This window comes from Idiotropiscis lumnitzeri, chromosome 14, assembly GCF_059441095.1.
Source record: "Idiotropiscis lumnitzeri isolate Australia: NSW breed Sydney's pygmy pipehorse chromosome 14, RoL_Ilum_1.0, whole genome shotgun sequence".
Classification (NCBI taxonomy): domain Eukaryota; kingdom Metazoa; phylum Chordata; class Actinopteri; order Syngnathiformes; family Syngnathidae; genus Idiotropiscis; species Idiotropiscis lumnitzeri.
The window spans coordinates 14,641,127-14,655,929 of record NC_142404.1 but is presented as its reverse complement, the minus strand read 5'-3'; the positions used below and the strand labels follow the sequence as shown (position 1 = coordinate 14,655,929).

Genomic DNA, 14,803 nt, shown 5'->3' with positions numbered 1-14,803 from the left:
TCAATTCTGCTGTGCGCACGCGCCACAATCGCGATAAGTGACGATGACGAGGATGAGGATGGCGATGAGAGCGTGACCTCAGCGCCTCCAGCACAGCCGTGGGAGAGACGCGATCGCGCGCACACGGAGAGAAGGGGGGACGGACGGACGGTCATACGGGCGAGGGAGGCACACAGACACACTGGAGACGACCCGGGGGAGGAAAGTGCACGGCGACGCACGCGGGGCGTCCCTCGACTGCTTCCCGTCTGCTCGCCTCCCAGAATGTTCTGTGCTCGCGGTCCGTTCCTCCGCCACGAGAAGCAGCAGCAGCAGCCGCCGCCGACGACGCAGCGTCTCCACGGAGCCTGAAGCCCAGATGATCACCCTCTCCGCCGACATGGACGAGTCTTCGTCGTTGCTGGATCTCTTGGAGTGCTCGGTGTGCCTGGAGCGCCTGGACACCACGGCCAAGGTGCTGCCGTGTCAGCACACCTTCTGCCGCCGCTGCCTGGAGAACATCGTCAGCTCCCGGAACGAGCTGCGTTGCCCGGAGTGTCGCATCCTGGTGGACTGCGGAGTGGACGACCTCCCGGCGAACATCCTGCTCGTTCGCCTCCTGGACGGCATCAAACAGCGGCCTCAGCGAGGCGGCGCCGGAGCGGGCAGCAGGCAGTTCGTGGCCGGGGGCTCGCTGCAGGGCTGCGCAGCCGGGATATCGGCGTCTCCCCCGGGCAGCGCCGCCAGAGAGCTGCCCGTCGCTACCCGCAGCTCTCCTGTAAAGGTAGCTTATCCGCTCACTTTTTCTTTGCACTTTTCCCAATTGGTCCGATCTCGCACTTCCTTGATACTTGTTTCCATTGTGATAATGACAACAATGATGACAACAGTGCTGCTTCTGCTGCTGCTGCAGTGCATCACTGGGTAACAGATGCATTGTGCAGATATTCTTTCAAGATAATGATTCTGTCCTGATTACCTTTGATAGTTTGTAGCTATAAACCGAAGTATGACTTGCTTGCTGTTTGCTTTTCTAGTGGCGTGCATGCTCACTTATTGCATCACAGATTGTCTGATGAAAGTGATGCATCAAAAACTTACCTGGTAACACGAGCCATGCGCCATGCTATGTTACATACAGGGAGCAGGAGACTCAAGCGGAATGCGCTCAAGTGAACAGTACAATAGCACTGCAGATGACTCATCTACTGAATAATGTGAACGGTTTTGCTGCGTCCTTGTATCTTTGGTCTCACTTGGCATGGATTGACCTCTGAGTGTCAATCCGTGCTTTAAAAAAAAAAAACACTTTCATGCGCTCAGTGGGTGAAGACATCCTGTATGTCTGCAGGATATCCAAGTCTGTTTTTGCGGCATAACACTTTGTTTTCAAGAAAGTGCAAGGTGTTTTATGCTCCACGAAAAGGAGAAAGGAGCAGTTTGTGATGTATGAGCAGGTGTTTCCTGCAGAACAAGAGTTGACTTAGTATTGGCATGCGAGATGCGTGACTTGATGTTTTTCCTGCTGTCTGAAGCAGGTTGATCCAACCGTGTAGCCCATAAAGTCCATCCTAAATCACGGGTCGCGCCAAGACAATTGTTTCTGCATTAGAGCAGACTAGGAAGTGAACTCAAGAGAGCAGAAAATCACTGTCTTGTTTTGAGCTATGCACGCCAAGGTGGAGTCTCACGATGGCCGTTTAATGCCTTTAGTGGTCCCCGCTGATGATGCTGTCAGAGTTTAATTTCGAGCATGTGCTTATGAACGCATCTTTTCCGAGCCCCAGTTCATAAACACTGCTCTTACCGCTTTGGCTTCTAATAAACTCAATAAATATTTCCCGCCCCTGGTCAGTTTTAACGTCATGCTTTTCATATGCCTCAACTGTACTAGACCTCTAACATTATGCAAAAAGGAACTATTTGTTGTTGACAATAAACTTGGCCTCTTTGTCTTCCACCCACAATATGTAGTGTTTACTTCAGGCTGCGTGGGATGTCGGAAGAAAAAACTTATAAAGCACGGTACGGAGTGTTGTTTATCTTCATTTATCCCTGAAGGAAAGCCAGCAATGCCTTATTTTTGAATTGTAATCTTCTGTGTGTCACTGCGCCTCTTTGTTTATTTGCTTATGTTAAACGTGATGGGAGCTGGCAGCAGCTAACAGCAGGTGGGGCGGGACACTGTAGGTGCAAAAGTGTCGGAACACATGGCAAATGACACGGCAGTAAAAGTTCAGCCCCGTTGGGAAAGCTATTTCAATTCAATGGAAATATTTCATCGATTCATGCAGAAGAACCTTTGTGAGGTCGGAAGATTGTGGACTTAAGAGAGTGCTTGGCTCACAATCTGGGCTGGATGTTTGTTGAGGTTGAGGTCAGGTCTCTTCAATTGCGCCTTTTGCTGCTTGATTTGTGCGTTGGGGAAGTCATAATGGAACATCGAGCTGCAATATTGATTGGACATCCGGGAAAAAAATAAATAAATAGTTTTGCCCATTGCACATATTTTTAACACATTTGAAAAGTAAAGCACAGTCAAACATTGTTTGATTGAACACAAGAATATTTAACGATACATATAATTACCATATTGCAATGTGAAATGCCATAGACGGGCTAACAGAAATTAGCATCAATGTTACGCTAATTATAAACGTTCAAACAACGGGTATATTGTAAAAAAAAAAATATTTTGATTTAATTTGGAACAACTTTAAAGTATGAATTATATTTTGTCTGCTCTGTGAGAACAACATCAAGAACTGGACTCTTACTTCTCTGCCTCTTCTTCTTCTCGCTCTGAATCACACGCTGCATCTCTTCCATTCGACGTCAGTGCTGCCCGACATGCTTTGGTTCAACGTGGTCCTTCTCTAAAAACCCATTTAGAAAAAAAAAAAAAAACACTTAAAAATGTGCATTATAACAGTGGTGCAAACAACGAACCATGTCATAGCGAAGGTTCAGTGTCACGAACTGTAAATTTGTGTTTGCTGTCAGCACTTAGACAAATTCCCCGGAAGGACCGGGGCACTATGAATAATTCGGCTAATAAAGATAGGCCCCCCCACCCCCCTCCCCTCCGTGCACTCACACACTCTCTCCCTTTCCAATAAGACTTATCTCGCAAACTGGCCATTGATTGAGGCAGCGGAGTGATTCCGAGTGATGAAGTGTGGCATCGCAGTGAGCAGCCGGCGGTTTACGGCGATGAAATGCAATTCAAACCTTCGGTGACATTTCCACTCACACTTAACACCCCATTTCCGCTCATGCGATATTCCTAACCTTCGGGACAGGTGCGAGCGCATGAAGTCCGAGATATTTGCTGATTTATGGTGTGAGAGTCGCAACTCCTGCCGCCACAGTGCGCAAAGTAGCGTAAGTTTTAATTTGTGGGGAATTGCTGAATTTAACGAATGGCTGAGCTAATCAATAAATCGATGCGTTCTCCGCCACTGATACGCTAGCAGAAATGTACACACATCGCACAGGGTTGTGACCAGTCTGTGTTTGTGTTAGACCCGCACTGAGACACTACTCGGGTGTGTGTGTGTGTGTGTGTGTATGCCACCAACCACACACACACACAAGCCATTACTATCCGCAATCCCCTGTAACCACTTTGCCCAAGTCTCCGCCAGGCTCCCGCGAGAGCAATGCTCCTTGATAAAAGTGAGAATTAATCTCCTCCACAGGGTATGGGGCCGGTGTGCGACCCCCCCCCCCTACCCGCCCCTCCGCTTGCACACAAAGAACACGGGGCCTCGAAAAGAGACTAAAATGTGACATGACACTCACACACGCTATTATGGAGGGTGTCAGATAGGTCAAAAAGAACACTCGTTCAAGTGGTGAAGAGCGTGAATAAGGTGTTGCTATGGAAGTGGAGGAGAAGGCAGAAAGAAGTGCTGAGTCGGCAGCCAGACCAGCGTTTTTAATGCTGTTTGCGCTTTAACCAAAAGGACTTTGTCAAGATGGATGCATTCCTTGCTCACTTGAAACGTGGTAGCGCGCCATTTTTTTTTTTTTTTTTTAGCAGTGTGTGTTTGGTAGCTGCTTCTGGTTGATTTTTAGCAGGATTTTTTTTTCTGCTGTCTCATCCAGTCAAAGGAAATGTAGCGTATTAACATTTAATGGCCTTTATAAACAACCTCTTAATTTCCTTGAATATGGCTGTTGCTGACCTAGCGCTACAAAAGCAGAGCGTGAGCAGTTCTCTAGTTGGTCTTTTGCATTTTCTCCATGCATTATCTTCTAGTATGTTGTCATTCCAGTTAAGAAGAAAGGTTGACAATTTGTTTTGACTTTGAGTTAAAAGACTGATGGCTTTTACGTTGATTGTGTATGGCTTTAACAAGCGCGGTCGGATTCATTAGAAGGTCTGGCGATGGCGTTCTATTTACAGTTTGAACCGCCAACCCTGAGTGCTGAGAATTCCATACTAATAAGTTGTTTACAATCTCATCAAATTGATGTGCCGCGTCGACCTGTATTTACCTTTCGGAAACTTGAGTGACGTCTGAGGTTACCATGGTTATGGAAAAATACCTGCTTTTATCTTCAGGGCAAGACGTGACTTTGCTTTTTCACCCCCCCCCTTTGAGCGCTTGTAGGTCATTATGTGCAAGGCTTAGTTTGAGGCTTCACCCAAAGGAAATGGTCTGTTATCAGTCCTAATAATGAGCCTATGAACAACCGTGCTTTTTTTGTACTTTTCAGGCCTCTAATGTTGAACTCTAAGCGACCCCTCAAAAGTACCAAAATTGTACAAAAGGTGCCCCATATTTTAAGAACATTGTGTTTGTCGGGATTGCCATTGAGTTAAAGAAAAAGATAACAAGTTTTCATTCTTTGCATGTGTGAGTATGTCACAGTATATTTTTGTGCTTTTTGTCTTCATGTCAGGTATGGGTAAGGAGTTAATTTTCATGCTGGGCAAACCCAAATGTGCGTGTATTAGTTTAGAGCAGGGCAGTGAGTTGATTTTTGTGAAAAGAAATGTACAAAATGACATTATTAATGTTGGGTTGTTGTTTGGCAGTTTTGTGCCATCCTTGAATGGTCATTTTCATGCACGAGAGCCCTTTGCGCTGGAAAAAAAAGTTGCATTATGTGTTTATTTTGTTGTTTGCAGTAAACCTTTTGTTGTTGGCTTAGGGTAGTGCGTCTTTTATACATGCATTGAAAATGTAAAAATGACAAGCATATATTTTGTTCATATTTAAAATAGCATTTTTGCCACACATCTGGTTCGAAAATGTGAAATGTGGCATTTCAGTTGCCCATCCTTGCCACTCTAAACCTCTTTGCTGAAGGTTCTAAAATATAAACACAAAGGTGTCGTTATGATCAATTCTCCCTTCAGGCCAAATTGAATCAATGCCTCCCACCTTCATATCATGTCAAACATCCACGCAACCAGCTAATATGTCCCGCTTGTGAACTTTCTGCCATAACACATTTCTATTTTTACCTGGGGACATTTCCGCCTAATTCAAGTAAGCGTCATCTCACATGGGCCTCCATCCTTGCCACTTTCCTCTGTCCCACCCAGCACTGTCCTGTCCATACAGATGTGCAATCAGGACAGGTAATGGATTGATGGATGATGGCAAGGTGGTGGTCAAGGGCAGTTTAGAGCTTGATATGTATCATGACGTGGATTATGTGTTGTTTTGTTTTGTTTGTGCGTGCACGCACGTCATGGGTGCTGAAGTCGAAACAAGCTGATTCCCACGGGTATATGGGCGGAATCTCATCAATTCCATTCCAACCTCCCCTCCCCCCAAGTTGAACAAGTTCACACATACACACGTAGACATTATAGGTTAAAGGTCAACCCCCTCACTCGGGGGCAATTGTTGTTATGGAAATGAGGGTGAAATGTCAGTGGTCACCAGTCAGGCCCCCGCATTTCACTGGTGGCAAAAAATAAAAATAAATAAATTAAATAAAAAAAAACACTATTAATCAGTACACAGTAAACTAGTCAACGTGTCTAACGCGTCGTTGAATTTTTTTTTTTTCCAACTTCGAAAACTACTGTTGTCAGACTCGCGAATAAGCTTCAATGGACAAGAATTAACCAGCCAACACGTCTGCTACTTTGATTTTAATGGATTTAAAGGCAGGCGTGAATTGACACGATGCTTTCATTGAAATCAACGAACTGACACGCCACGCTTTTTAAACGTCTTCTGCTCGATGCAGAGGACAGTTGTTGGGGCTCCACAAGTGGGATTTAAATCGTAATTATAATTCGGGAAAGAAGTCTTGATTTCTCTTGACAGGTCTTGAAGGTGTAGAATTTTCCACGTTGCAGAAGTTGCAAAGGGTGCCAATTGGAGTGCTATTTTTCAGACTAAAAATAAAACATTTTGGTGGTGTTGTTTTTTTTCCTGTGACTGGAACGCATTAATAGTGTTTCCTTTTATTTCAGTGGGCAACGATGATTTGAGATATGATTCTTTCCGAACGTATTAAACTCATAACTCAAGAAAGCACAGTATTTTATGATGGATGACTTCCAGTCATGATGGGTTGCAAAAAAAAAACTGGAGCTTGTTCTCATGGGGGGAAGCCATTTGTAGCAAGACTGGATTCTCCTGAAGTCAGCGCAGGTGTGTGCTGGGCTTCCACACAAATGTTGTCGCCGCTCCTTCCTGTCGTGTTGCCAAAAGGGCCTCTCCGCGTTCTCCTCATCCTCCTCGACTTTCTCTCTAATGGGGAGATGTTGAAACGCGCCCACCAACCACTTTAAGCCAGCCAGGCAGGAAACAGAAACTTGGCGAGAGTAGCGACGAAAGAAGAAGAAAGAAATGGGCGCGCACACACATTTGAGTTGAAGTGGGCTACGTGGCCATGAATGCAGGTCTCTCTCTTCATCGACCTGCTGTTCACTCTCACGGCTCTCCAATTCAATCCGTCACCACCAATGTGCTTTTGGTCTTTGTAAAATCAGTCTTCTCTGTATCCCCCCCAACCCCCCTCTCCCCGCCCTCCACATTTTGCCTGTGGGCCCGATTGAACTTTCTGTGGTTGTTGAGTTTCTTTTCACAAAACAACTTTTTTTTTTCTTCACAATTCACGATCAGTTCCTCGATTGACGCTCCGTCCGAATGTAACAATCGCGACGTGAAGTTGCATTGAATTCAAGATTAAATATGAACAATGGTTCACATTGATGCTGTGAGCTGTGCTTTTGAAAACAGTTCCATATTTTGAGGGGGGGGGGGGGGGGGGGTCAACTTAAGAACACCGCCGGGTTATTTTGGGACACTGTGATCCACGGCATTCATGGCTTTCGTACAGCCGTGATCGTCTTTCCGCTTTGACGTCTGCGCCCCAAAACATTCCACTGCTTGATTTGTATGAGTCACAGGTACCGCGTATATGTTGGTGGCATGTGCTTGTACGTGGTGGGTGTGTAAAACATATTCAGCGTGCATATATTTATTTATGTTATGTGAAAAAAATCACTGCATGTGGTATGCGGCTGCTCGTGATCGTATGCCGGAAGAAAAGCGAACATGCGGGAAAGTCTGAGCAAAGTCTAATGCTGGTGTTTATGTGTGTGCATGTGTTTTGACAAATTTCTACATTTGCATATATTTGCATTTTTATATTTACACTGGAAATGATGGGGATGTAGGTAAAGTTTCTCCTGGGAGCATTTTTTTTTTTTATTTGCACATTTATCTCTTTATCCATGCGATGAAGTATTTCTTTAACAGACAGAGACAGAAGAGGTATGACCAAAGACGTGTTGCCATGGCAACATAGACAGATCAGTCTGGCACTCAAATTTACATCCCTGTTGTGTGAATCTGTTGAAAGTGAAGTAGACGCCAAGGGTTTGTTGGATATTACACTTTTCGAAAATGTCCGATGGAATATTCACATCTACCAGAATAAATACGACGACGACTCCAGTTGGCAAATGTTGTACCATTTCGAGCCATTTGGGAACATTTCAGGGGGTCAGATCCGATGCTATGTTTGCAAATGTCACAACGGTTTCAACTTTGTGCACAATTTCCTGCAGGAAATGTTGTCAAAGAGGATAACAGTGCGTCAGCCTGTCAGTCAGAAACGTCTTTTGTACTCGCACAGCAGCAGCAGCTCTTCAGGAAATCACATCATAATATTGCTTCGACTGATAGTTGTCTAAAATGTATCGGAGATATACAACCTGCTTGTATTGGTATGGAGGTTTTTTTTTTTTTTGTCATGGGTTACTCACACTCAACACGTGTGTGCCAGTTATTATCTTGTTAATCCCAATGGGAATCAATCAATGACACTTTTCTCACCATTCCTGAGCTGTTGTTGGAATACCGTTCCTTTTTTTAGCATGTTATGATGGAGGTTGCCACTGGCGGAAATATGTGACTTCTTCTTCCATTTATTGCATTTCTTCTTAAGATTCTTGCATTTCTTCTTCTTCCCTTACTACTTCGGCTGTCTTTTGGCAGTTGGCACCAAATACTTTTGCAGAGAAAGGCCACACGATGAGGAAACGGGGGTATTTTGGGTGGCAGTCCAAGCTCTAATTTTAGTATATAGACGTTGCTATACCAGCCAAACTATTTAAAAAAAACGGTGACTTATATTTCGAAAAATACAGTGAATCATTTAATTTGAATCAACTGAGTGTCATGAGCTGGCTTTTGAAAGTATCAATTAATAGTTTTACTCTATTTGATCCGAGTAAAGCGAATGAAATTTTATAGTCTTAGAGTAAAATATACGCTTTGAAATTTTTTGTTGTTTGTTACAAGTTTGCGCCAACCAGAAACATTTTCTGCTCATCTTTATTTCGTTAAAGCTACTTAATTAGGGAAGGTCTGCATTAAGTGATACATTTTCAATGCATCTACAGAACATGTCTCAAGATTTGGCTATAGTCTAAATCTTTGCAAACCAAAATTGTTATATTCACCGCCTGTTTATAGTGATATCCACCCTTGGTTATATTCTGAGACTGATTTTCCGCATCCCACACAGTGTGTCTTGAATCTGTGCAGGGAGCACTAAAATCTCTCGACCATAAAGGTGGTCTGTGTGTGCCTTGACGCAGTTCGTGGGTCCAGGTTAAGGACCCAAAACACTCACAGCTAAAAATAGCCAAGAACGTTTGGGAGCAAAAAGAAGACACCTTTGATGCACATCTGCAATGTCAAAAGGAGCTGTTTGAAGAAAGCCCCCTTCAAAACGGTGCCAATTGCACGGCAGTTTACTCGTCACCAGTCAACAGGTGCACAGCTCCCGTTGCGCTCTACGGGAATCATTTGATGGCAATGATTAAAATAAATCCATTATTTAAAGAATTCTGTTGGTTGAAGTTCAAAAACAGCTTTATTTCTTCCGCCAGTTTCAAGTTATTTCAACAATTTCGCCTAATGTGTAATATGTTGTCTGTGTCAACATTCGACATATTCACCCAACAGATCCCAGTGTTGACAGTCCTCAAACTAACAAGGACTGTCGTCGGAATACTAAAGGATCCTTCGCCACCACTGTGCGTCACTGTCATGTGTCACATCGCCTTTCTTTCCTTTCTCCCTCATCGCTCTCATCTTTTTTGTCTGAGTGCTGCTTGTGCCTTCGGAGAGCAACTTTGAGCAAATGGTTGCGCTCGTTTTGCTCCTCAACTCACTATTCATTCCCTTCATGGGTCCTCAGACAGCTGGCTCAATTCCCAACTCATCTCAGGCTTCCTCGACCGGGTCCTGCCAGCTCGATTAAAGCACCACAGGTCATCAAGCCGTTGATCTGGCACGAGCTACGTATTGCATTCGGAAACCTCTTCGTATACCCAAACTGTCCCCAAAGTTAATCCTAGCGCTAACGGTTCTCTTTAACTATGCACTCTTTTAGCCCATAGAACAGGGGTGGGCAAACTTTTTGATTGGCGGGCCACAATGGGTTCTAAAATTTGACAGCGGGGCCGGACCAAGGGCAGATGGATGGAGTGTTTTGGTAACCTCACCTCATCGGAGAAAAAAAACAAAACATTGAATTTTAAATAAAAGTGAACAAAAGCACTACAACAAAATATATGTCTTAAATAGTAAAACATGAACAAGGTTTATTCATTTAATTTTTTTCAAGTTTGGCGGGCCGGATTAAAGCGTTTAATGGGGCCGTATGTGGCCCGCGGGCCGTAGTTTGCCCACACCTGATATACAGGAAGTCCTCAGGTACGACCTACTGCTTGACCCTTAAATTGGTGGAAATATTCCATATAGAGAAAGACACACTTTTTTTTTTTAAACATATAAATTCATTTGGAAAAGAATTCTTCACATTCATGTCACATTATATCCCAGTGTGGATTTGATTGCAGTTATACTTGCAAGGCCATTTTCGAGACGGACCTTTCAAGAGAAGCTCGCTCTCGTGAGCTGAGGTCGTCCAACACTTAATAATGCGTAAGTGCATTTCTGTAAATTATTTGTCCAACCGTTGCGTTATAAATGACGCTATTATGAGCGGTATTTATTTAAGTCGGACGAAGTAGGACTTCTTTGAAGGCCTAGGTGTGAAATGCCCGTCTCTGGTGAGACGACCTCATTCAGAGTGCACACAATCGCCTGCTTTGGTTTGAAAATGTTTCTAATATCCCGTCATCACTGCCGTAACCTTTTATCAGGAATGGAAAAATGTTAGAATGAGAAAAAGTAAAACCTTTTCATGCATGTTCGGGAAAATTGCGAGGATTTAACAGATTCCCTGCTCGGCTTATTTAAAAAGTGGAGATGTTACATTTGTCTTCCGCTGCCTCTTTTCACAACTGTCATCGAGGGATTTGAATTTGCGACGCATTAATTCTTAAATGACACCAAATTACACTGATGCTTCGCCACCAGTGACGAAGACTTGCAAAATGTCACAGCTTATCACACTTTGGCGGAACAGACAACTCACTTCCACTTATCCATTGAAACATTTTAATCCTGTTTTAATTGTGCGCTTCAAGAAAAGCGACAACTTCCTGAGGTCTTTTTTTTTTTTTTTTTGTCATTCATTTGATTTTTCTTTTTTGCACTCCCTAATAAGCCATAGAATATCCATTGTGTCCCAGTTCCAACTCTCGCCCAAGTCCCAGAACAGTTTGTTTCATGTAATCAAGGCGAAAATATGACTGTGGGCTTAAACTAAGTGCTGCGTCTGTGGCTCAACATAGTTTTATTCCAGTCTTCAAACATGCTGGCTATAGTTGTGATGGCAGCATTAATCAAGTTGGTGGAAATGCTCAGGAGAGCCACAGGAGATTCAGACGCTGTCGCAAAACTGGGACAGTGTCAGACCCCGCGGCCACGGCTTTCCCTTTTTCCTCTCCGAAAATACTTTTTCTTTCATACATTAACCCCGTTTCTGTCCTTATCAACTCTGCCTTTTTTTCTCCACCGCAGCCTCCCCGGTTTCCCCTCAAACCGCCGTGCCGCTCGTTATCTTCGCTCGGTTCGAAGCCATTGTGTGGTTTTGTGAAAGACAAGAAAGGAACCTGTCCTATCAAAGTGATTTACAAATTACTGTGATCAGAAACCATGTCAGGGCTACAGAGGAAGCACACAATGGCACAAGCTGCTGTGAAAACGCGGTTTGAAAGCGTCCGTGTTCACACTTTTCAGCCTGCAGAAGGCACCGAAATGTAAGTGGAGAGTTCAAATATAGTAGATTTAAAGTGTCTGTCAAGAAGAACTATGAATCTGCAGAAAAAAATACAAAGTATGATTTGTCATTTCTTCTAAAGTACAGTATATGGGAAGCAACATAAGATTGATTTCTTTTTCTTTCCCTCTGCTGTTATAAAAATTAGTTTCTGCTTTTAGCTTCACGCCATTTTGATTATTGTGATTAATGACATAATTGAGGACAGGCATGGGCAACTGGCATGCCTCGTGTTCCCCACGTTTGCTCCATGCAACTCGCGACTTGGCGGATGCCATGTGAATTAAGTCCAACTGACAGTTGGAGAAGGAAACAAATGGAAATTGTTTTCTTTTTATGACACTAGCATGGTCGCAAATACCGTTAAAGAGTTCGGTGTGTTCAATACAATTAATGGGTGATGCTGTAAAATTGATTCTTGTTGCATGAATTGATGAAGTCTTCTCGGATGGGAGGCGAGACGACTTCCGAGGCAAACAGCAGTCCGGTTGCGCCCGATTCAGTGCCCTGAGAAAGTAACGACTTGGATGAATGGGAATATCCGCAAACATGAATATTTAAAGCACTTCAAATAGTTGTATCAAATGGCTTCCTAAAAAAAAAAAAAAAAATCCAGATCATGTACAATGACTTACGAAGTGCGCTAACTCATTCGTTTAAAAAAAAAAAAAAACTTTTCTGAATAACACGCAGGTTAAGTTAAGTTTGACCTATGACCTAACAATTCCGATTTTAACATGATTTGTAATTTAAAGCTGCGATATTTCAAAAAAGAAAATCGCAGCTTTTTCTGAACCTTACTCTTAATTAAAAAATATTACTATATTATATAGAATATTAGTGTTACTATATTATTATTATTCTTATTTATTTATTTATTTTTTTTTTTTTTTATGAAAGTTGGATGTGCTAGAGATAAAAGGCAAATTTGGAATCAGCACCAAAAAAAAAAACAATCCAGGAAAGTACAAATCTGACTAAAAAAAAAAAAGCAAAAACTTGTGACTGTGTTATGACGGATGTTTTACCACCCACAGTCGCCTCACATGAACTCACAGACTTTACCATTCACAAGAAATACACAATATCCTACGATTATATTGTATCCAACTCAAATCACAAAATCCCAACCTCCAGTTAGTTGTTTTTTTTAATAAAAGATTCATATAAGAATCCCGGAAGAATTTGCATAATAGCGTAGTCGTTACACTGCATGCTAGCCACATTGCTGCCCTGAACCACGAAAAGCGTAAGGCAAGAACAACCTCGTTCCAAGTCGCCATTCATTTCCAATTCAAGATGGCGACGTGCTGAATAGAAGAACTTTCTTTGGTGGTGTTTTGAATAATTGGTGGTTCTGTCACAGCTTTCATCATCTTCTCTTGGGAATTGCTCTTGGGAACGGCAACAGTATGTTTGTCGTCCTCCTGAGAGAAAGAGCTGCTTCCGTGTAAAAATGAGAGCAAGATGAGAGCAAGGATGTTTTCAATATGATATTAGTGTAAGAACTGATCCGGAATGCAATCATTTTGCGAATGTTTTATAATCAAAATGACGACAATGTCCGATGCCTGTATTCATTGAAAAATAAATAACGGAACATCGGGATTAAATGATTTGCCGTTTGCAATAAACCATGCAAAAATGGTTATTATGCGACGAAACATAGCGGAAGGCAACCAAGCTGACGGCAACTGTGTGAAAAGTCTTCTTTTTTTTTTTTTTTTTTGGAGGCTGCTGTTTACGATTCATAAAGAGCATAAGATTGCGGCTCTAGACATTCAAAATAAAACACGTTGCAATGCTTGCGGTGCATGTTTGTTTAGAAACCCAAATTATAGCCCTGTGAGACTTGAAGCGACATCATGCTAAATGGGATTTTCTTTCTTAAATTCAAATTGCTGCCAAATGGGAGTCAGATTCAAATAAAACTTTTGCAAGAAGTAGTTATCGGTACCGTTGGACGGGAAGTCTCGCGTTAACCTACTCAAACGTGGTGTAACCTCCCAATCCTGTGTAAACATTTCAACGTTAAATGGGCTTCTATGGAAAACTGGAATTTCTGCATGTGGCACAATCTGGATCACATCCAGAAGGAGTGAAAAACTGAGAAATAAAGTGAAAGAATTTTCGAATCATTTCAAACTGGAACCTAATTCAAATGTTTTACTTTCAACAACAAATAATAGAATTTCTCTCCTGGCTCCTTTCGTTCTCACGCCGACTTAATTGTCTTCTTTTTGGCCTCCCTCTCCTCTCTTTTCTTCTTCTGGTTGTGAGTGACACGGCAGAGCTCTTTTATATCTGCCGAATTCAGCTGTTGCAGCTCTACATGCAGACACTTCCCTCACACATTTTGTTCGACATTAAAACAATGTCGGCAGGAAGGCTTTCCCCGCCTGGTTTGTGTTTTGCTTTTATGTATCCTATATGATCACGGCTGTATTAAAGTAACGTCCAGCGGCGCAGCCGCTCGGTCACGCTCGTTCTCTTCATTTGCCACCAGAAAATTACATTTCTGCCGCTGTTGTTCCCTGTGATGTCCCTGTCCTAGATAAGTCACCTCTGTCCCATGGCGCATGCAGATAAACACACTTGAATGAAGCTGTATAAACACAACTGTCGTGCCCACTGTGTCCTTTTTTTTTTTTTTTTTTTTTGTCGCCAACTGCCAGAATCGTATTTTCCGCTGATATTTCTCTTCTTACAGGTTGCTCTCCTCCCTAAGAAATATTTCTTGTTCGCTGATCTTTGTCTTCTTGTCAGGGGCTCTATAATCCATGTGGGTAGTAGATTAGAATCAGAAAATTGTATCCCAGCATAATTCTGATCTTCTATCCTTACTGGCACTAATTGAATGCCGTATTTGCGGGAAATGAGTTGGAAGAAAAATGTCTAGAAGCAAATTTGAACCAGGAACACACTTTATCTTCGATACCAATGACCGTTTCAACAAATGCTAAACAAATGGGGTGTTGTTGAAATAATACAAGATAAATGTGGTTGATCGTAGTAGCGATCCTGACCCTATCCTGACTACACTCCAATCCGACGTCGGTTAGCAGTCTTCGTTTTGGCGTAGCGCGCCACATTATAAAGTCTGAGCCATTGTTCGGGTATCTGGGAGGGGCATGTTCGGCCG

The 14,803-nt window shown here is 42.9% G+C and overlaps 1 protein-coding gene across 6 annotated transcripts in view; it reads left to right on the top strand.

The window, feature by feature from the left end:
* sh3rf3 (SH3 domain containing ring finger 3) overlaps nt 1-14,803 on the top strand; it is a 96,344-nt gene that overhangs the window by 32,629 nt on the left and 48,912 nt on the right. Inside the window, exon 1 of one of the 6 annotated variants that reach the window (XM_088314970.1) lies at nt 117-763. The exons of 4 other annotated variants lie outside the window; for them this stretch is intronic. In XM_088314970.1, the coding sequence (XP_088171096.1) occupies nt 359-763 (405 nt within the window). In that variant the 5' untranslated portion in view covers nt 117-358. Of the gene's footprint in view, nt 1-116; nt 764-14,803 lie in introns of those variants that run through there. One more of the 6 variants, XM_088314969.1, reaches the window with a different exon arrangement.